This window comes from Leptidea sinapis, chromosome 42, assembly GCF_905404315.1.
Source record: "Leptidea sinapis chromosome 42, ilLepSina1.1, whole genome shotgun sequence".
Lineage (NCBI taxonomy): Eukaryota > Metazoa > Arthropoda > Insecta > Lepidoptera > Pieridae > Leptidea > Leptidea sinapis.
This window is the reverse complement of record NC_066306.1, coordinates 6,515,334-6,537,872: the sequence shown is the minus strand read 5'-3', so window position 1 is coordinate 6,537,872 and position 22,539 is coordinate 6,515,334. Positions and strand designations below refer to the sequence as shown.

The window sequence follows — 22,539 nt, the reverse complement described above, 5'->3', positions numbered from 1 at the left end:
CGGTGATTGAAATGCCGCTGCTAACCCTGTTGCTGCACGGTATGAAAAAATGACGACAAAGTGCTATCAGACTTGAGTCAAAATGCGGCCTCCAAGCACCTAGGTCTGTCAAAAGATTAATTACAGAGGCGAAGAGAAGATGCAGAATTGGCAAGACCTGTGGACCTGTGGACCTCGCACCGGAATGAATTAGAAGCGACGAATGACTGGCATTTTAGTGAGTATTGCTGTATGTAGATGAACATTATCTTTTGTTATTTGGTAGAGTTCTCGTGACATGCATCGTCATGCTCGCTTAATGCCAGTGCTTGTGGAAGCGACGTGGGGCGGGTCTTTCCCTTCCCTAAAATATGGCGAGGGAGGCGATTGCTGGTATATGCGTCATGCTCGTAAACGGCATAAATAAGGCATTTAGTAATTGACGTTTGAGTATTTTTGTTGGATCACTTTGCATATATTGTAAATTTAATTCAAACATTCGAACTTGTAATACTATTCTGTTTTGAAAACAGCAATTGTAGAATATCTCGCTCGTTTTTCTCTAAAGAAATCTGCCTTCCGAATAAGCTGTATGAAAAAATGACACATTTCAAGTGTAATGCACTTTACCTACGAAATAAAATATTTATGAAATGGAATGCTTGAGCATTCTGGTCACTCGCCACTCGCTGTCCGAGAAACTCCTACCATTCTGTCGATGCACTGGCTTGAACAGCTCTTGTGATAGCGAGAAGAGCATCACGTGATTGTCATTTCTTACGGTTTCCGTCAAGGTCGCTCAGCTGATGATAATATGGTATCTCACTCATAGATCCGGGAGTCCGTTGAGTGGTAGCGGTTAATATCAACAAGTGAAGCTGCCTTATTTACCTTAAAGAATGATGCAAATGCATTGAATATAACTGGTGAAAATAATATTCTCACTAAGAAAGTTGCCAAAGATTGCAATTATCAACCACACCGTCTCACCAAAGTTTTAGAATACAAAGTTTAATAAAATAAAAATCAATCATTTTCTATAAGTTTATTATATTACAATTTAAAAATAACATTATAATAATATATATTCACCTAAATAGTGAATTTTGTTCTAAACAAAGTATTTTAAAGTTTCCAAGTTCTAACACTAATTACAGATTGTTACAGTTACAACTTAAAATACCTTCAGGTTTATTTTACTCGGAGTGTTTCTAAATATACTGTGTCAACAGAACAGTCGGTATGAAATAATACAAAAGTATAGATAATCATCAGTCCAAGGTAAGCTTATGGAACTATTGTAAGTTTTGAAAATGGCTTTTATTTAAGTTTTCTCCAATTCAACACACGTGTTTATTATTGACTTTTCTTACTTAATAGTTACTTTTGTACTATAATAAAAACGTAAAGAGACACCTTTATAAATACAAGGTAGGTAGATATTAATTTTCACACAGACCAATCTATAAATAGCTTATAGCTAGCTATAAATAGTGATCATACAACTCGCAGTAAGACTATTTTTAATTTTAAAAAACTGTAGGGGTAGGAAAGATTAAGGTGGTGAACATTTGGGGTGCATAAACAATTTAAACACACTGGTTCTATTCAATAATATAAGTATAGAAAAAGTTTATATTTTATTGTATAAACATAACTTAGTTACAATTGTATCTTTGTATTAATTAAGTTGTTTACAATATCATAATATAATGCCAACAAAAATTATATACATGTGAGCTATAATAAATAGCACGTTATTATGCTCGGCGTCCCCACCAACTAGATAATTAACTGTAAAATGGGCAGTGCCTACACAAAGCGACCATTCTCTATAAATAATGCATGTTATGTTTTTTTTTTATTTCAGTGGTATTTATAATCCTCTCAAATTCAACACTAATAACACAATATTCGTTTTGACAAATAATAAAAAAAAATCTTTGATTATCTTGTAATAAAAAATAGACGTGTGTTTTATCGTTAAGCAAGCTATTTAGTTTGATTTAAAGAACTTTTAGTAAAATGGCTTACACTTAGTCAACTCTCTATGTCTGTGAATACACAAAATTCTTTGATCATATTATATACTACCCTCGAATCTTATTTACCAAAGCCATATGAAATAAAAAAGGACTTTAAAAGTTCATCCATAAAGACTACTCAGAACATACATCTCATAAACTACAAAAAAAATAACAGTTATAATACTTTTATTACTACTATTGTATAAGCCACGCCACCAAGAATCGTTTTATAAATGTCAGTCTTTCCGTGTAACACTTTTGTCGTTTTATAACCCCCTTATTCATAATAGTCTGCTAACTTAAAGCATTGCTAATTCTCACTCTGTCTTCTTCTATTGACCTAAGTCAGAATGAGAAAAAACAGCGGCTGTTTAAAGTTAGCGGATATAAATAAGGGGGTTAGTATTTTCTTATCTCTAAAATTAGTTAACGAAATAAATAAGTTAATGACGGGACTAAATCAAGGATTGGTTTACACTTAACTTTGCAGTTTAACATGCACGGGTAAATATCTTTAAAATTCTGTCTCTATCCACCGAGTGAGTTTATTGGGCGGCCATTTTTAGACATATTATTAACAGTGGCAGCAATTTATAAAACGCTTCTTTGCTGGCGCGGCTTATACTGCATAACTATTAATAAAAACATTAACCTTAAAGCAGTTTCGAAACCTTTTTTCTTTTTATACAAAAATATAAATGCTTCGCTTTCATAAGGCACCTGTGTGTGACGAGTTCAATCGACTTAGGAGTATATATGACATTGACATAGTTTCAAACGTTACAATTAACTGCGAATTTGCGCTTGAGACGGTCATTAAAATTACGTCTTACATATAATACTAATTAATAATTGTGAGATTATTGTACTATTCAAATAAAAACAATTATTATAATAACCAAACATATAAATTTCATATCTATCAATGGTTGCAAACTATAAAACAATAGAAAGAGCTAACCTCTTTGGTCAGCGCTGATCTCATCTCAAGTGACAACTTGAATTGAGGTCAGTCGTGATTGTGATCCTCGCAACGTCCAAATACCATAAAACCGGTAAATAAACCGTTATTAGCGGTGACAACGTTACAGTCCACATTCGTAGGCCTAATGACAGTCTCAAGTGACATATATAAATATAGCAATAGCATGCTATTTGACATCCATAGTTGCTATTTAAAAACAACTGACGCTAAATGCAGCTAGATCGTGTTCTACTAGACAGATACACTTAAAAAAACGTCAATTATTTTCTCAAATCGATTTTTTTATATTTCTTTTTCATTTCAGGCAAAGCACCACACCGCTTCAGAATTAAATAATGCTCTGAGAGATAAGGAATCTCGCTCCAATATTGTATTTGCCAATGCTGGGCTAACCATAATGTTGCCAACGCTGTGTTATTATATTCCATATATAAACTCGCTACATTTAGGGACAATTGGGTAAATAAATTGATTAATATAATAAATATTTGTTTATTTGTCCATGATGTGCACAGTCTATAAACTCTCAAATGAAAATCAATATTTTTACGACAGGCATTATAATTATTGCGTACTTTTAGTATCGTTATTTAATATGTGATGAAATGACAATGTTATAAGCATGTTTGTTGAAAATAAACCTTCTCTAACAAACACTATTAAAGTATTATTATTAATTAAGTATATTTGGAAAATCATACACCTCACTACCCTTCAAATGGCTTACAATCCCCCACTGACCTCTAATATATACCACTGGACTGGCGGCTGTCAAAGTGCTTTTGTGCCTGTTTGATATTCGCCATTTTGGCGCTGTTGGCCATGTAGCGAGAGTCTGCGGTACTTAAACTAGTGATGACAACACCAGCAAACATCGATTAGATGGTGGGAAACTATTTACAAAAAAAAAATGTGTACTTTATTACGTTGATTCTTGAAGTATAAATAAGACGGACAACGAACGAAATTAATTCAAAATGAAAAAATACTTCAGAGTATTGTACGTTCCTTCGCAGCCATTTGTATTGTACGCATAATTAGTTGTCTGGACACTCGCGAGTGGCGCTTCAAATAGGCACAAAATATTTGATGTCAAACATATGGAACCAGCTTCTCTAGTGGTATTAATACAGGTCAGTGAAATCCCCTGGTGTATCCACGGTACTTTTACCGTGGAAGTGTTAAAATTTGCTAGCTTCACTGTATTAAATTAAATAAATAATTACGTATTTCGTGTCACCATCGCGCGATGTTTTAAAGCCAGTCGTGTTAACTTCCTGTTTGCTCCTGTTGATGCTGTTATGAAGTTAGCGGCACAAGACATTAATCTCGTCATTTAAGATATAAATGAATACCGCGTATATAAATTAGCAATACACTATGATTGTCGATTAAAAGTTTGTCAGTTATGGAGTTTCCTCAAAATTGATAACGACAATTATTGAACTAATTACTAATATGTAACTTACATTAATTTGACATAATTTCGCGCCACATCATAGCAATAACAGTTATTTTGGCGAATATTTGACAAATTTTTCTGCTCATCACAGCGTGCCACACATGGCACCTATAGGTACTCCGAGCGCGAACAGAATTGAATGCGACCAATCGGTGAGACAGGAGCGATTCGTCGACCAACTATACATCGGCAAATCCAGCTGGAGTGAAGAGTTTTTGAATGAGACCTGCGTAAGCTAAGAAGGTCTCATTAAAAAACTCGTGAGTGATTGAAAGCTGACATTTTAAATTATTGCGCTGGGATTTGTAAGTGTATGATTTTCGAAATGTTGCGAGTCCAACAACACGTTATGAAACTCAACCATCAAAGTACAATGTTTATGGTTAGTGAATTGTGTGTGATTTAGTCATCAATTTCCATTCATTTTTTCAACATGAACACCGGCGACCGCAGCTGCACATGGGGCGTATTTAACGTAGAGCTATCGACGTCTGACAAACAGCCATCCTGAGAATTGTCACCATCCAAATCGGGTATTGATATATCCTCTAAGTCTGGAATATTCCCTGAATACGAGATTAATTCATTCCCTTCGGCTGAAAGTTACCCAAGAATTTATTAGTTAATTATTAACAAGCCACAACAATGATATTACCGTGAACATTGTGATAATTAATTACACTTTTCGACATTATAATACCTTCATATTAGATATTATCAAATAAAAAACATTATCACAAGCAATTTAGATATGGCTGTGCTTGTCTTGTGCAAATTATTCAACAGATTGCAATTTTGAAGCAGTTAAGGCTCCAGTACGGATCTTGAGTTATATCATTGAATGCGCAGTTGTGAAAGGGGTCTAATTTGATAAGAGGCGCGGAGGAGACATGCTCATAACGCACGCAGCAAATTCACTTATTGAGAGTCAAAAAACTACCACCCATTCCAAAATGAATGCCTCAGACCTGAGAAGAATGGGCGCAACAAACTCAGCGGGCTTTTTTTTCATCAAATAAATATGTTTACAAAGTAATATTGTACAATTAAACTTATTATTTAATAGCCTGAGGGCGGTCACTCCATTCCCAATCTGTGGTATCATTGAGAAATGCATTTATGTTATAGTAACCTTTACCACACAAACGTTTTTTAACAATTCTTTTGAATAACGTTACACTTTTGTTTTGAACATTTTCTGGGATCTTGTTGTAAAAGCATATACATCGCCCCACAAAAGACTTACTAACTCGACTTAGCCGAGTAGTAGGCATCATAAGTTTATGTCTGTTCCTGGTGTTAAAATTATGGTTATGACAGTTTCTGGCAAATTCACTTATGTGCCTATGAGCAAATATTGCGATTTAGAAAAGCAAAATCGATTGCAAAGCGCAAATGTGGTTAAAAGTAAATCGCGTAAGCTCGGTATAACATAACCGTAATTCGTTGAATCCAATATAAAAACAATATTGATATATTTAAAACTGTGAAACTTTGGTTTTGTACCTATTATACAATACTAAACATATCAGTTTAGTCTGGAATAAGGGGGCGTTCATAAATTACGTGAGATGTTTAAGGGGGGGAGGGGGTCGAGTCAAATCTCATCTAATCTTACGATGGAGAGGGGGGGGGGTTGTCTCGGCAAATATCACGCAAAAATTTTATACTATTTTGAAAGAAGATAATTTCATTCATACACTGACGTTATACATCTACTAAATGTCAAACCACCATATTTGTTTTATACCAAATAGCACAAGAGAGCGTGCGAGCTGAGTGGCAGCGACACACGGACAGGTTCAAACCTGCTTTGTTTATTCTTGTAAATGTTTTACTCGACTCAGTGCATGCTGATACTAATTTAATATGAGTTATCTAAAGTAGTTGTAAATAAAAGCACGAAGCAATTTTTTTTTTCTTTTTACATTAAAAATCCAACGCGTGTACGTAAGAAACTCATATTTTGAAAAATCTCATGTGAGATTGGGTGATGGGGGAGGGGGTTGAATAAAATCTCACGACATCTCACCCGGGGGGGAGGGAGGGACAGAAAATTAAAAAAAAACACCTCACGTAATTTATGGACGCCCCCTAACGCGTTGATTAGAAGTGTTACCATACGTCGCGTAACGGTCTACTTTGGTGTTCTTTGGTCGAGACTTAACTTTAATTATAAAATCGAAAATGACACGACAAAACATATTAACTTACTGCTTATAAATAAAAAAACAATATTATTAGGTTAATTTACCGCTCAAGACCCGTAGTGATGCCTAAACTAGGTAATAGGAATTAATGCAACAAGCATTGTGGGAACAACTGTATGTTAACATCTGGATATTGTATTTTTGCGACTCACTTTGACTCACAACGACCCATCGGTAGCACGAGCAAGCAATGCGGTTCCATAAATAACTGGGGCGCTTTTTACAGACGCATGCCCAGCGGTGGATTTACACTAGGGGCAGTTGGGGCAAGTGCCCAGAGCGGCAATATTTTGAAAGTGAAAAAATTTTTTTTAGTCTCATCAAGATTGCTTAATATAATTAATTAATTCTTTTTATTAATAAATTTTGGTTCAATTGATAATTCGAGAAATTCAATTTAACCATTATTTGTAAATTTTAATTTTGGCACGTTCAGTAAAAATTAACGCTAAAAAAATCATGTTTTTAGAATGTATAACTCATAATAAAGTTTCTGCAATAAATTAGTTATTTTAGTTTTGAAAAATAAAATATATAAACTATAAGTTTAAGTAAAATTCCAGTATTGGGGCGGATTTTTTTCCGGTGCCCAGGGGCGGCATTAAGTTTAAATCCGGCCCCGCGCATGCCCTTGGGCGTAGCGAAATATGGGCGAGAGGAGTCATATAAACGCTCCCTAACGCCGAGGAAGAGAGAAGAGACAACAGACTCAACTAATGTCAATCGCAATTCGCAGTGCTCCGCTCGGCACGATCGCCCGAATCGTGTTTGTCAATTTGACATTGAAAATTGTCCAGAAAAAAAAGAAGTCGAAAGTGTACGAGAATTTTTAAATACGTTTTGTAAAGAACCGCGCAGATTGCCCGTTGAGTAATAAAGCTATTTCTGGTTGTTAACAAATTTCACCCCCACTGTATATAACTAATGTAAGATTTCGATATTAGAGGATTTTCTTTATCTGCCCCCACTCTATATAGAATTCTCGCTATGCCCATACGCATGCCTTTGAATTATTCATTAATAACATTAATTAAATTTTTATTTAACTTTTAAACTCTTTAAGATAACTTGTTTCAAACAAAATAATAAGAAGTAAATAACTTTCCTATAAGTGCGAAAAAGAACGCAAAAACACAATTTATTATGCCTGCGAGAAGTGAGTTTTTGACATTAGCTACAACAAAAACAATAAGCTACATAATAATATTGTAATTAACTTCAAATTAAACGAATCTATCATTACAAAAGATTTTTGGAAGCGAGCAACAGGATTTCTACAGCTAGGTTTAAAATGTGAACAAGAATTCTAATGGTTAAAGTGAAAAAAACCTTTAACTGAAAGTAAAAACAATACTCATGTTTATTATCAAATGCAATCAGATAATGGCCAAAGACCTCTTCACATCTTAAACGGTCGCAAAATAACAATATAATTAAAAACATGTTCAATTATTGACATAGATTTTCTACTATGAAAAAAAAGTAAAGAAAAACTGCAGGGCACATAATTCGTATTAACTATTGCATAATACAGCGTAACGCTGTAATAGCGACATTAAATACTACACGTGTAGAGCTATCGAACCTTAATCTTAAAAAATAATTCCAAAAATTCAAAGTAAATAGGTAATTAAAATTTTCAAACAAACAAATTATATGGGTATTTAGGAAACAAAATTCAATCACCTTTACGTGGTCGCATCTTATGCGGCACGAAGTAGCGTGTGTCAGTGCGTACGCTAGCGCGGGTACTTGACATCTTACAGGTTGTTCCAAAATGATATTATTGAAAAAAATTTTTATTTAGGTAAATTATGTATTTTATTTTTGAATATCTTTTTTATTATTACGGTTAAGTAGTTTATTTAATGTCGCCATTGTAGCGCGACTCTGTATAATAAATATTACAAATGTATAATTCGGCCAAATCACGGTAGGTGGTACGTGGAACGGGACGACTAGGGTGGGGTCGTACACTTTGCCATATTAATAATCTACAAAACTCTTTTTCTACTCTTTTTTCAAATAATTCCACGAATTCTTTAGTGACGCATTATTTATTTATTTATTATTTCACGGTAGTAATTGACGAGCTTTCGCATCAATAGCAACACTTTTTACATATTCATTCTACTATTAATATATTCTTCAATGATTGAATCTTATTTAAAGATAAATAAAGATGTATACATCATTTCATTCATCGAAAGAAAAAATGTTATTGAATTTTTAATTCATTCATTTTGAATAAGTAAACTTGTGCAAAATTGCATGCCGTGGCTATAGATGTCAATACATTTATTAAGAATCGGATTAAATGCTTTAAAAATATAACATCACAAAATTTAAACAAAGAATTATGGAATATCTGATAGGTATAAGAAGTCGACTCTCGATAATTTGAAACTCAACGGAGCTGGTCCGAAAAAAAAAGGAACAGTCTATAAAGACGCATTTTTCTTTCAGAAATGTGATATGATCAGGGTTTAAGACTCATACAGCCCGGTATATATATATATATATATAATATAAATGCTTGCATTCGAGTCATGATGAATGTATATCGTATTAAGCATATTTTATTTCTTTTTAAATTACTCAGGAGTAACTTGGATCCTATACTAATAATATAAGTCATGAATGTTTGTTAACATTCATCGGGTATTTTTCTAGGGATTTAAAGTAGATATATATAGAACTGAGTGACAGGATAAGAAATAGTGAGATAAGGAAACGTTGTGGTCTGAAAGAAGATGTTGTGACAAAAATTGAGAAAGGTATGCTGAGATGGTTTTGACATGTCGAGAGAATGAATGAAGAACGATTGACGAAGAAAGTGTATAAGGCCAGTGTGAATGAAAGTGTTGGAAGGGGTAGACCTAGGCGGACGTTTCAAGATCAAATCAGGGACGTCTTGAAAAAAGGCCAGGTCAAGAGTACCCTAAACCGGAGAGCATTTATGAAAGGAATAATGAAAGTGGACGAAGCGAAACAAGTATGTAAGGATCGTAGCAAGTGGAAAGAAGTGGTCTCTGCCTACCCCTACGGGAAAGAGGCGTGATTTTATGTATGTTTATTACTTATCGATATATTGGAGAATCAAATGATCGAGAATCGCCTATATATACGGGATGCGTTGAAGCTGCCCCTATGTTCCGGCAGGTTTAGCCGTCTACCATCTACATGCGCGTTAGCGTTAAATGAAGCCCAAAATACTCTACTAATTTACGTGCAAACGTGATATATACTACAAGTAATTAATTTTATTTACTAGCATCGTCCTCAGGACTGGGGCTCTGAACGCGGTTCTCGAAACCACTTACGTCCGATATTTCACCCTTCAACTTCATCGCTTTAACCAATAACAAAATAATTAACACCATGATATAATAATTCACCTACCACTACTATATAATAATAACACTCCGTCTTAAGTTTATAAGTACCTACAACGGTATTTATTACGGCACGAACATACAATTACGACAACGCCAAATGTCTGTATGAAAACTGAGCATCGCCCCTGGCGGCCATTACATACAACTAATTGTAACATACAAACACAAAACGAAGGTAATCGATAAAAGCGCGCGAAATCTTTGTTTTATAATTAGCTACATACTAAACTTAAATGATCTATGATATATTAATTGTAAGAGTCGGACAGTTTTTTGTAGCACACCTCGTTTCGCAGATCATTTCACCCATTACCAAAAAAAAAATCCAAGGAATCGTGCAGACGTCAGTTGGATATTAAATCTTGTATATCGAGGGAGCGGCAGTAGTAGCAGAGACGGGCTACTTTGCTGGTGTTGCGCTGCCACCAATCAGCCAATCAAAATCAATCATCGGATACTGTTTGGTTGTATCTACAATTTAACATACATGAAAAACAACTGTAGCTGTCAAACAACGAGAGAATGGTGACCCTGTAGCTAGTATTGGATCCACGCCCGTTGTACACTCAGGAACCTGCTAAAGAAATAATTCTAAAACTTATTTCGATAGTAGCAAGCACTCGTTTCGCATACAGTTTGATGATGTATAGGCAAATCCGTGTTCTTTATTTCTTACAGTAAATAAAATAGTCTGTATTTTCTTTATAATCGCACAATTATAACTCACCATTGGTCGGTTTTGGTCTTTCCTCACTTGCGCTGTAAGACAAGCCGTAGAATGGATCATCAGAAGTGAACAACTGAAATGGAAAACATGAAACAATTTCATTTGAATGTTCACATCTCGTGTAATGCTGTCATTTAAAACATAACGGCCTTACGACTAAACTTGGTATAAAGTTGTACCTAAGAATAAACAAAGAATATGCAAAATGTTGACTATCGGCCGTTCTCAATATACTATCTGCAGATATAGATATATTACTACCTTCTACTGTCAGTAAAAGCTGTCCCAATATACGCGTTAAGTCATTCTTATCGCCTTATATTGGGAGGCGTGAATTGTAATTTCCATACAAACTTCTATCGCTGGTAAGCTATACGTCGTCCCATTGACAGACAGCGTGCACGAATAAGGTGAGTTACCGTCGATAAGTTAACGATAAAAGTCAACGATAATTACGATTTTTATCTCAAGTAAGAGATAGACTGAATATTGGGAACGGCCGTATATTACTGACAACACTGTTAATACAATGATAATTCTGAAGTTTTCCGACTGTCAAGTAGACTAGCAAATAAACGCGGAAAACCTTATACGTATTTTGCATAATCTTGGTTTATTCTCCGGTAAACTTTATACCAAGTTTATTTGTAATTTATAAATAAACGCGAAGTAAAGTTATTCCAAATTTAAAACTTTTTTACTTCTACCTTACTTTTGTCACTACAGAATTACATGACAGGGAGAAGTAATTTAAACTTGGAGTAACTTAACATTGCGTTTATTAATAAGACAGTTAAAGTTTATGTAAACTAATTTGTAATTATTTCATATAAATTATATCATTACATTTCCATTTTGCAACTGCTGGTAGAATGTTGGGCTGATCGACATCGAGGGTTGAAAACTTGTATCACCATTCTATGGACAATACATAACTTTAGTCCTACAATTTTTTTTTATGAAAATAAGGGACGAGACGGGCAGGAACGTTCAGCTGATGGTAATTGATACGCCCTGCCCATTACAATGCAGTGCTGCTCAAGATTATTGAAGAAGCCAAAAATTCTGAGCGGCACTACAACTGCGATCGTGACCTTGAGACATAAGATTTCAAATCTCATTTGCCCAGTAATTTCACTAACTACGGCGCCCTTCAGCTCGAAACCCAGTATTTTTTACACATTACTGCATCACGGCAGAAGTGGGTGCCGCTGTGTAATATCTGCCAAAGACATTTTGCGCGCAATGCAATTCCACCTTCGCACGACACGCCACAAGTTAGGATATCATCCTCACCACCTGGATGTGTGGCGGTCCTCCACAGTGCGGTTTACAAGGAGCGCGGAAGACCGCGTACTACAAAGCTGTGGAATGAGCTTCCTTGTGCGGTGTTTCCGGGACGATACGACATGGGTACCTTCAAAAAAAAGCGCGTACACCTTCCTTAAAGGCCGGCAACGCTCTTGTGATTCCTCTGGCGTTGCAAGAGAATGTGGGCGGCGGTGATCACTTAACACCAGGTGACCCGTACGCTCGTTTGTCCTCCTATTCCATAAAAAGACTTTTTGTGTGTCGCAGACTCGATAGCACAAAGTGTGTCATCTGCGATAGGTCTAAGTAAGCTAGCGGGTCTAACTCTAACCTCACTTCACTCTTACTTGTTTATTGCATATACATTCCACAAACATTCAGTGCCGGATTAAGTAAACGCGGGGACCGTATAGCAAATTATTTCAAAGCGCCCTTAATCTATATTGGAAATAGTCGGCTACCGAGTGTATATGACTTGCCTGACATCAAGTAAATTCAATCATCTTAATAAAAAAATTACACTCCGGCAGAGATGAGTGGGTTTAAATATGGGGGGCCCTCTTTCGCGAGGGGCCCTTAATCCGGTACTGGGTACATTTATTTCTAATCAAAAGCAGGTATACGCAGTTTTGCCCTGAGGGATAAAATATACAAATATTGTGCGCATTTACGTTATATATGGAATCTTTGTGCAATATTTCAAGTTTGTATCTCCAGAGATTTAGGTTGTTGATTGCACGTTGTGAACAATCAATAAGTGAGTCAGACAAGATATTACATATATAATTTATAATTCGCATTGAAAAACAATCTTTACAAAGATTTATGACACCGGTAAGGACGAATAGTCCGTGAGTTCAACATAATATAAAGAGTAAACGCTTTTGCAACAATCAAGTTTCGTATACGGCCTTAGCTTGGAATGAAGAAATCTATATATATAAAAATGAGGAGGTAAAAAAGAAACTTAATTATAGTTGGTAGATTACTTACAGTTGTTAACTATCTATCAGATTATTATTTTAATATAAATTGATAAAATATGGCGATATCTTCATTTATTATAAAGTTAATAAAGTATTAAGAAATAAATATGAAATGAAAGATAAAGATTTTTATAAGTACTACGTGTTTAGTCATGTGTTTACGCGGACGAAGTCGCGGGTATCAGCTAGTGTTAAATAAATGACTCGTTCTCGTACCAATATGATAGTGAACTGAATAGTGATAGTTATTACGTAAATACGTAGCCGGTAAGCGGACGGGGTATATGAGGGGAGTGCGGTACGGGGGGGGGGGGGGCACAAGGCTCCGCACGCGGCCGAGGCACATTAGCTGCAACGTGACTAGCCCCGGTACTGCCAACCTGAGCGCTTGTAAAACTACTGTGTATACACACCGGCGTGCTTGTGTGCGTCAACTGTCACTTACTCTTAATCAGAGATACAATAACACCTTTAAAATGAAAGCGCCAATGCAATTTATGAATTTAATTAACTTATTGTTGTCACACTATTTAGATCGTGTACTAAACTTGTTTTTTTTTTTTTGATTATCACAAATCAGTTCATAATTAATTTAGCAGAATCAATATACGAATGTAGCGATTACGAAATTTCAAATCAAATCAGTTTCCTATACCTACATACTTTGTATTTTAAAAATTCATGCTAGCCTTGCGAGCGAAGGTTTGCAAGTTCGAATCCGGCTGAGAAAATAAATGATTAAAATATATAAAATCCTTACTTAGCTCTACCAAATTCCAAAGAAAAATAAATAATTTCATTTCATTTCAATAAATTCAGATTTCACGAATTATTCGAATAGTCGAAATTTGTACAACTTAAAAAAATATGAGAGTTAAAATTTCAGTTTTAGATTTACAATTCAATACGGCTAACGGCCGTTCCCAATATTCAGTCTATGTCTTATTTGAGATTAAAATTGTAACTATCGTTGACTTTTCTGTCCCAATAAAATTATCGACGGTAACTCACCTTATCCCTACACGCTGCCTGTCAATGGGCCGACCAGCGATAGAAGTTTGTATAGAAATTTCAATTCACGCGTCCCAATATAAGGCGATAAGAATGACTTATCGGATATATTGGAACAGCTTCAGATTATTGACAGCTAATTACTGACAGTAGAAGGTAGTAATTTATCTCTGTCTGTAGATAGTATATTGGGAACGGCCGTAAGATATTAATCTGGCGATCGGCTTGCAATCAATATGAGTATGCCCTTATTATCTATTTATGACTTATAAGAATAAAAGAAAATACTTTTAGATAATTATTTTATGTCAGCTTCAGCCTTCATTGTACCTAAAAGTGGATAATTTTTCCTTTGCTTGCGACTAAACAAATGTAGGTGTACATATATTTTGTAGACCATACAGATTTTAATATGATGCAATCTTATCTAGACATTGCTCTGCTGTTTATGTCGTGGCTCCTTCATGAATTATGGGCGACCGATATTATTTATCAATGCAGTGGAACTTCAAGGGAGAATTGAAAACATTCAAATATTCGGTATATTTTGCATATATTAAAATTCAGTTTACGTAGGTACTTCATATTGAGTGTATGGAGGTGCATTTATTTATTATTACGAATATGAAGACAGACTTGTTCTGTAGATGGTTTAGATTCCAATAGAGTAATAGCGGCTATGAGAAATTTAAAAAAATCAAGACGTACCCCAGGCTCGAACCTGGGACCTTCTGCACAAAAAGCATACATGATAACCGCTGTTCCACAGCGACTGTAATAACGTTGGCGAAATATCTATATACATCTAGTAGGGGATGTTAGGTTATTTTTGTTACGGAATTTCTGGGTTCGGTCTCCCCGCTCAAGGCCCGCGATAGAAGCTATGCAATAGCTTAAAAACTTTGTGTTATCCAACAACGTATGAATAGTGACTAACAACATGATGGTAGGTTACAACCATTGTCCATTACTACATCATCATACAAATAGGGTTGCCAACCGTAGATACCCTAAAATATAGTATTGTATTCTATTCCGTGTACGTTTTTTTAATGAAAATACGGGACGAGACGAGCAGGGCGCTCAGTTTTGGTAATTCATACGCACTACCCATTACAATGCAGTGCCGCTCTACAATTATTGTGCTCGTCACCTTGAGACATAAGATGTTAAGTCTCATTTGACATACAGTAATGTTTACACAAAAATTTTTCAGGGCAAAAATAGGCGCCGTTGTGGTACCCATAATCTAGCTGGCATCCTGTGCAAAGGAGCCTCTCACTGGTAAAGTACGTATACTATCATATAATCTATAATGCTCATAGGGAAAATACTCTTCTTACATAAACTGACACTTTGGCACATGTCAGTAATGTGCATTACAATTACACACATACACACACACAAGACTTTAAAAAGAGAAAAATATACTAAATGTCAATATGACAATTTTTTTAAAGACATATATAATATGGTAATGTACTCTTTAACTAGCTGAAATAAGACATACTCTACTTCTTCCAGAATAAGATGCCACCATTATATAAAGAAGCTAACATTAAACGGTGTTTCCGGGACGATACGACATGGGTACCTTCAAAAATGCGCGTACACCTTCCTTAAAGGCCGGCAACGCTCTTGTGATTCCTCTGGTGTTGCAAGAGATTGTGGGCGCCGGTGATCACTTAACAACAGGTGACCCGTACGCTCGTTTGTCCTCCTATTCCATTAAAAAAAAACTCTTAAGTTTAGAAGCTTTCTTTCGTCATAGTTTGTTGTGGTGTGGACCCGGAATTAGAATCCTACTAATGCGTCCCAATTTAAATTGTTTATGCAAATCAAATTAACTCTAATCATGTAGGTCTAAGAAATTGCTCTTATGAATGTATTTTTTTTACATTTTACCATAAACTACTAGTTTGCACTTGTCATTACCACTCTTTTTTAGATTTTTTATTCTTTTATGGAAAAAGACAGAAGAAAAATATACGCAAATGTTATAACTATCAAGTATATATTACGTAAATTAATAAAAAGAATCCACAAGAATGATTGAGTACAGAAATAACTTATAGTAAGTACTGGTAGCTAGATATGAAAATAATATTGTGTATTTTACCAGTTGAACATATTTCATCGCAGATGTTATAGAAGTAAATTAAAGTGATATGTACTTACTCCTAGCAATGTATTCGAGTCCAGTGAGTAGGAGTCACTCCTGAGCAGGTCTCTTATTGAATCCAAATCTGTTTGCATTGTATCTAAATGATCATCAATGTCATTCCTGGAAAAAACTTTTTAAATCACTTTTATGTCATGGAATAGCAATATATTATTGTTCATAATTGAAATATTATTGAATTCTATCGGTGTCAGGGTAATTTAACCCAGTGATTTGTGATTCTTTATTCCATATATATGTTATGTAATGAAAACTAAGAAACCTGTTTGTTTGTTGGTTATGTTGAAATAATGGTGTCTAATCTGTGGTCTAAATTTTTTAAATCCAATATAAAGATATTACCAGATTGTGTTACAAATATGCAAATATTCATTATCAATATCAAACACAACATCATAAAAAGTGGACTGGATGAATATTTCTATTCAAGTGATTAGAAAACATTTAAGAGTCAAAAGCATCCCTTAAATTAATATTTAAGTCCGACTATATAGTTCTGAATAGTAATCATTCATTTCACATACTTGTTAGAATTTGTTCCCAAGAGAGATGAATTTTCCTCCCGATTTTGAGTGTTGTTATCTCTTTTGTACCTGAGTACAGAAATTTGATATTTATAATTACACTTTGCTTATATTAATGCAAATCAGTTATTTTTTTTATACAATTTACAGTCTCTACACACACCAACAAACACTGAAGTTAGCTTACACTAAATGTGCGAATCTATAAGACAAATGCAAAAGAAATTATCATTACTAATTTCCAAAATCAATGTCCACCAAAAATCCACCTTCGCACGACACGTCACAAGTTAGGATATCATCCTCACCATCTGGATGTGTGGCGGTCCTCCACAGTGCGGTTTTCAATGAGCTTCCTTGTGCGGTGTTTCCGGGACGATACGACATGGGTACCATCAAAAAAAGCGCGTACACCTTCCTTAAATGCCGGCAACGCTCCTGTGATTCTTCTGGTGTTGCAAGATATTGTGGGCGGCGGTGATCACTTAACAACAGGTGACCCGTACGCTCGTTAGTCCTCCTATACCATAAAAAAAAAATCAATGTGTGTCAGAAATTTTTAATATGATTAGATTATACTAGATTACTAGACTTTTGAGTTATCTTAATGTTACATAAGAAGCAAGTACTCACACTGACTGAAGCCTATTCATATTATTCACTGTCGCAAGTGTCATGTTGTTCCAATCAAAATCATCCTGTAATTCAGTCTTAATATCAGCTAAATTAATATGTGTAGTATTTTCCTTTGCCTTTTTTGCTTTCTTCCCTGAGTTTCTGTGCACAGAATCATTTATTCTTTCCACTTTAATATCAATCCCTCCAAGCATTTTATCCTTTGATGTTGATACAACAGGATCAGCTTCATTAAGAAGAGCTTCATTGAGTCCATCAATATTTTCTGATACACCCAAGCCTGTATCACTAACTGAATCATCACTAGCGAATATATCCGCAGGCAATTTGTAATCAGCTGTTGGTTTCATATAACTGTTTGATGATGAAAGGTTTTTAGTGTTTGATACATTCTTAGTCCCATTAAGTTTCGCCTTTACCTTGGATGTGCCTGGAGATATTGGGGTTACATTGTTTACTACTTGCCCAATTATTGATTGACCTGTTAACATTGTATGAAAGGTTATTTAATTAAACTTAATAAATAATTTACTGGACAAATGTATCATCAAGATAAGTTAGTTAAAGTTTTAATAAATTTACCGTATTTCTCTATATTGTTATAAATGCTTTAATATTAACACACTGTGTTGGAATGATTGATTATTTAGTTTGAAGTTTAACATAAACTACTACACTAACCACATTCTGCATCCTCACCATCTTCCATTGTAACATGATATTGGGTTGGTAATGTGTTCGAACCTACATGATTTATAATAATGGGGGGTGATGAAAAATCCACATTCACAAATTCAGTGGGCTCTAGTGGGTCTTCAGAAACATCATTTTGCCCAATATCATCATGCACCAATTCATGAATAGTAGGACCATCTTCCTAAAATATAAAAAAAATTACAATATTTTTCTAACTAAGATTCTTGCATATCTTAGAACTTTTAACTCTCAACTCAATCGTTTTTCAGTTTTTCACTGCAGTACTGTCTTGACCACAATGTAACTGTGTCACTATATGAACTACATTCGTCATTGATACAGTGAAAAAAAATATTAAATAATAAACAGAAAAAGGTGTAAGCTTGTTCAGGTTACACATCAAGAAGCAGCCTTTTCAGGCTTGTTTTTTTTAGACTAATAACAGTAATAAAAAAAATAAGTAGGTATAATCTTAATAACAAAAAATCTATTAGTTATATATAATATACATACAACATGAAAAATTAAACAAACCAAGTAATCTTCATTTATATCATCCAAAATTGAATCCTTGTCTATTTTGATATTTTTAATTCTGCCCGGGTATGCATCATTTTTATTATTATGTGCTGCATTATTTATCATTAATTGGTATGGTCTCTTAACTCCAACATTGTTACCATTTGAGTTCGAAGCTCTAGTTGGTTGTACAAGAGACATCAAGAATTGTATCAACTATAAAAGAATTATTAAAATTATTATGCAACCACCACTGCACAACTGTATAAATAAGTATATTAAGTAAAAATTTACAAACATTGTTCACAATTTGTTGTTGTTTAATATGTTTTTGTCTAAGAATAGCCACCTCCCTCCACAGCGCCTCATTCTCTTGTTTCATTGCACCAAACTTGGCATCTAAGCTCTCCTGCTTGCCCTTCATTTGTTTCACGTCTGCCAGAACTTTATTCATAATCTCGGGTTTTAAGAGGATTTTCTCACCACTCTCACTGCTGGCCACTATGGATTTTGGATTTGCAATCTTTCTTTTAATATGTTCTAACAGGTAGGCATGTCCCCTCATAAAGCAGGGATGGGAGAATTCAATTTCGTCCTTTTCATACCTGAGTCCTCCATTTTCAACAGAAGTTATCTTGTGAAATCCATACATGTTCAATTGCCTAATAAAACTGGCCATATTGTTATGTTTATAATAAAGGGGTAATAGCTCTCTGGCAAACTCAGCTTGTGTTTTAATAACAAATGTTTTTCCACTCTAGAAACAAGAATAATAGGTTTTCAAACCTATAATAGGATATTTGAATTTTACAGACAGAAGGATTTACCTAGTTGTAATTTGTCTAGTTACATTGGTAGAAACATTTTTTTTTTTTTCAATTATCAAGTAAATGTATTTAGAACTCCATTTAATTCTATTATACAAGCCTGTGTTTTTATTTTATTATAAGATACAAATATAACAATTAATACAAGAAGCTCTAGATTATAAATTAAAATACTTTAATATACAGCCTAAAAAAAAAACAAAATTTAAAAAGCAAGTAAATGATATTTTAATTGAACAGGATTTAATATATATATATATATAACCTCATTAGGTAACTCTTTTGTTTAAATGTAATTTTGTAAATAACTTAGTTTTAAGAAATCTAATTTTATATTTCTTTTTGTATGTACATATTACTTTAATTAATGTTTAACTTTGTTATTCATCATGTAAGATACTAGTAACTATAAAATTAACCTGTGGATAATGGTGTGGGTTCTCACTAAAATTAATTTAATATCTACTATACTTTGAAATTGTAAAATGTATTGTGTGAACTGTTTGTTGTCCCTAAGAAATAAAATAAAAAGAGATCACCTGAAATAAATATAGATGATGATAATTATATATTTTAAACTACGTATGGTAAAAATAATACAGAAAAAATAGGCATTATTTAAAAAAATATAGTTTGACGAATCTGTATAAATTAGGAATAGAAAAGGATATAATTTCCTTTCTTGAATTTCCTATATGAAAACAATATTTGGTTGTCCCTTTAACAAATAATATCAAAGCATGGTACAAAACGTGACTGGTGACTATTTATTTATTTATCAATCTCAATGTCAACTGCGGCTAACTGCATTTCTACGCACAAAGTTTCTACACCGAAAAAGAGTGTTAATAAAAACAAATAAAAATCTGTCTAATAAAAATAGCAATATTGAAATTCAGCGAATGGAAAAATTTACTCACAGAACTCCAAGATATCAGGTGATTGGTTTCTGAATCATTCACCAGCTTCCATAATTTCCCCAGAAAAGCAGGGACACTAGCCCCTATTTCAACGACAGAGCGCATTTTTTAACAGACGTCACTTATTATTACGAAAATATCTATTACTTATTTGTGATTATTTAGTAACAATACCACAAATAACTTCCAAATCGCCATTACATTTACGACTGTGTCATATTTCAATTTCAGTTTTCACAAATTCACACATTGACAATTTCCACAATAAACAACACATACAAACTTATGTTGCCAAATGCCAACATATTATAAAAGAAGCGTTCCAAAAACTACAATTGTATCAGTACTATAAAAGAAAACGAAATAATCATAGGCAGAAAGTTCTTAGCATTTAATATAATACACATTTCTAAAAGAGTGGCAACGCTCCTGTGTTTCCTTTGGCGGCGATAATCACTTAACAACACCCGTACGCTCATTTGTCCTTCTTTCATGAAAAAAAGGATTACTTAACAAAACGTAATTACTCATTCATGATCATTAATTTTGATCTGATTTTGAAATTGTATGAAAATGTAGACGAATTGGACCCGTAAACGAAATCTTAATTTTCACAAACTTAGACTTAAATCATTTATTATCCATCAAGGTTCAAGTATAACTAAATTTAGTCTGTGATCAACCAAACTGCGCTTTAATTATTACATTTCCTAGGAATTAGAATAAGCAATTGATTTAAAATTTATGTGTGATATCAAAGTAATGAATTTTATCCAATTCTCATTATTAGCAATGCTAGATTTTTAACAACGTTTACATGTTTATTTACTTTAATTTTAATTATTTAGAATATGCCTATAAGGAGGCATAGTAAGCATATATTTTCTCAAAATTTATCTTTTAGGGTTCTTTCGACCGCTTTGGAAACAAATGGTGCACTGAGAGAGAAGAACCGATACAAGAAACTCTCTCAGCATTGTTTATTACGCTCTTTTTAACCCTAGAAAGATAATGTTGGTGTTGTTTCCTACTGAAAAGATAATGTTGCACCTTTGAGGCGCTAAATTTTCAATACTTTTATATACAAATTTAAACAATTAGTTACTTTACAATTTGCTTTGTGGATTGCAAAAATATTAATAAGTAAATAAAACACAAACTTTAGTTTTCACTTTAAAATCATAATAAAAAAATGGTACTTTATGCATCCCTTGTAAAAATCAACAAAAATAAGATGTCTTCTGGATATAACATTGATAGTTTATCATCTTACTATTTAGTGAGTTATTAAGTATTTAGTCTCAAAAACAAAAAAAAACTAAAATATATGCACATTTGTTGCAAAAGTATTTCTTAGATTCACCTAACAGTCTACATTTGGTAAACGTCATCTTGGACATTCTTTTCTTTTTTGATGTGCATAGGCTGCAGTAGCACCGAATTTTTATCAGCTTGTAAAGGCACAAAGGCAGTTATTTTTGGCAGAATGATTTCAATATTCTCTCTCAAACGTCTTGACAAATATTTATAAGGATTTCCAATCTAAACTGATTATCGGTGATGATGGTCAATCTTGTGGGACCATCTCTACCAGAATTGTATTGTAGCACGTGGAAGAAAGCTCCTTGAAAAATGCACTGTGGAGGACCACCACACATCCAGATGGTGGGGATGATATCCTAACTTGTGTCGTGCGAAGGTGGAATTCGGCGGCAGGAATCAGGTTAAACAGCTCTTCGGAACACTCCCCGTGATAAATGCAGTAGAAGATACACAATGAAGCGACGTCTCTACGCAACGCCAAGTGATCCAGCCGTTCACAGAGCACTGGGTCCCCGACAATTCGAGTTGCTCTGCGTTTCACGCGGTCAAATGGATCGAGCTGATACTGGGGTGTGCCAGACCAGAGATGACAGCAATACTCCATGTGTGGACGGACCTGCGCTTTGTGCAACGCTAGAATGTGGTCCGGCTTGAAGTATTGCCGTGCTCTATTAATGACGCCTAGTTTCTTTGAAGCCAATTTGGCTTTGCCCTCCAGATGGCCACGAAATTGGCAATCGCTCGAGATTTCGAGACCTAGTATTCCGATACTAGGCGAGGCTTTAAGGGAAGTGTTCTCGAAGAGCGGTGATACGC

At 34.3% G+C, this 22,539-nt stretch overlaps 1 protein-coding gene across 10 annotated transcripts; it reads right to left on the bottom strand.

The window, feature by feature from the left end:
- Positions 1-1,009: 1,009 nt before the first annotated feature.
- Positions 1,010-20,638, bottom strand: LOC126976764 (heat shock factor protein). 10 transcript variants are annotated; one of them, XM_050825331.1, is made up of 11 exons: positions 20,401-20,638; positions 18,952-19,410; positions 18,669-18,869; positions 18,120-18,315; positions 17,436-17,919; positions 16,803-16,871; positions 16,275-16,380; positions 11,635-11,706; positions 10,789-10,861; positions 9,935-10,015; positions 1,010-5,049 (listed from the first exon to the last, which is right to left on the bottom strand). In XM_050825331.1, the coding sequence occupies exons 1-11, from the start codon at positions 20,503-20,505 to the stop codon at positions 4,874-4,876; spliced, it is 2,022 nt and encodes a 673-aa protein (XP_050681288.1). In that variant the 5' UTR covers positions 20,506-20,638; the 3' UTR covers positions 1,010-4,873. The 10 variants fall into 10 exon arrangements, with proteins under 10 accessions (XP_050681288.1, XP_050681291.1, XP_050681290.1 ...); XM_050825334.1 differs by lacking the exon at positions 9,935-10,015; XM_050825333.1 differs by lacking the exon at positions 11,635-11,706.
- Between the last annotated feature and the right edge of the window lie 1,901 nt (positions 20,639-22,539).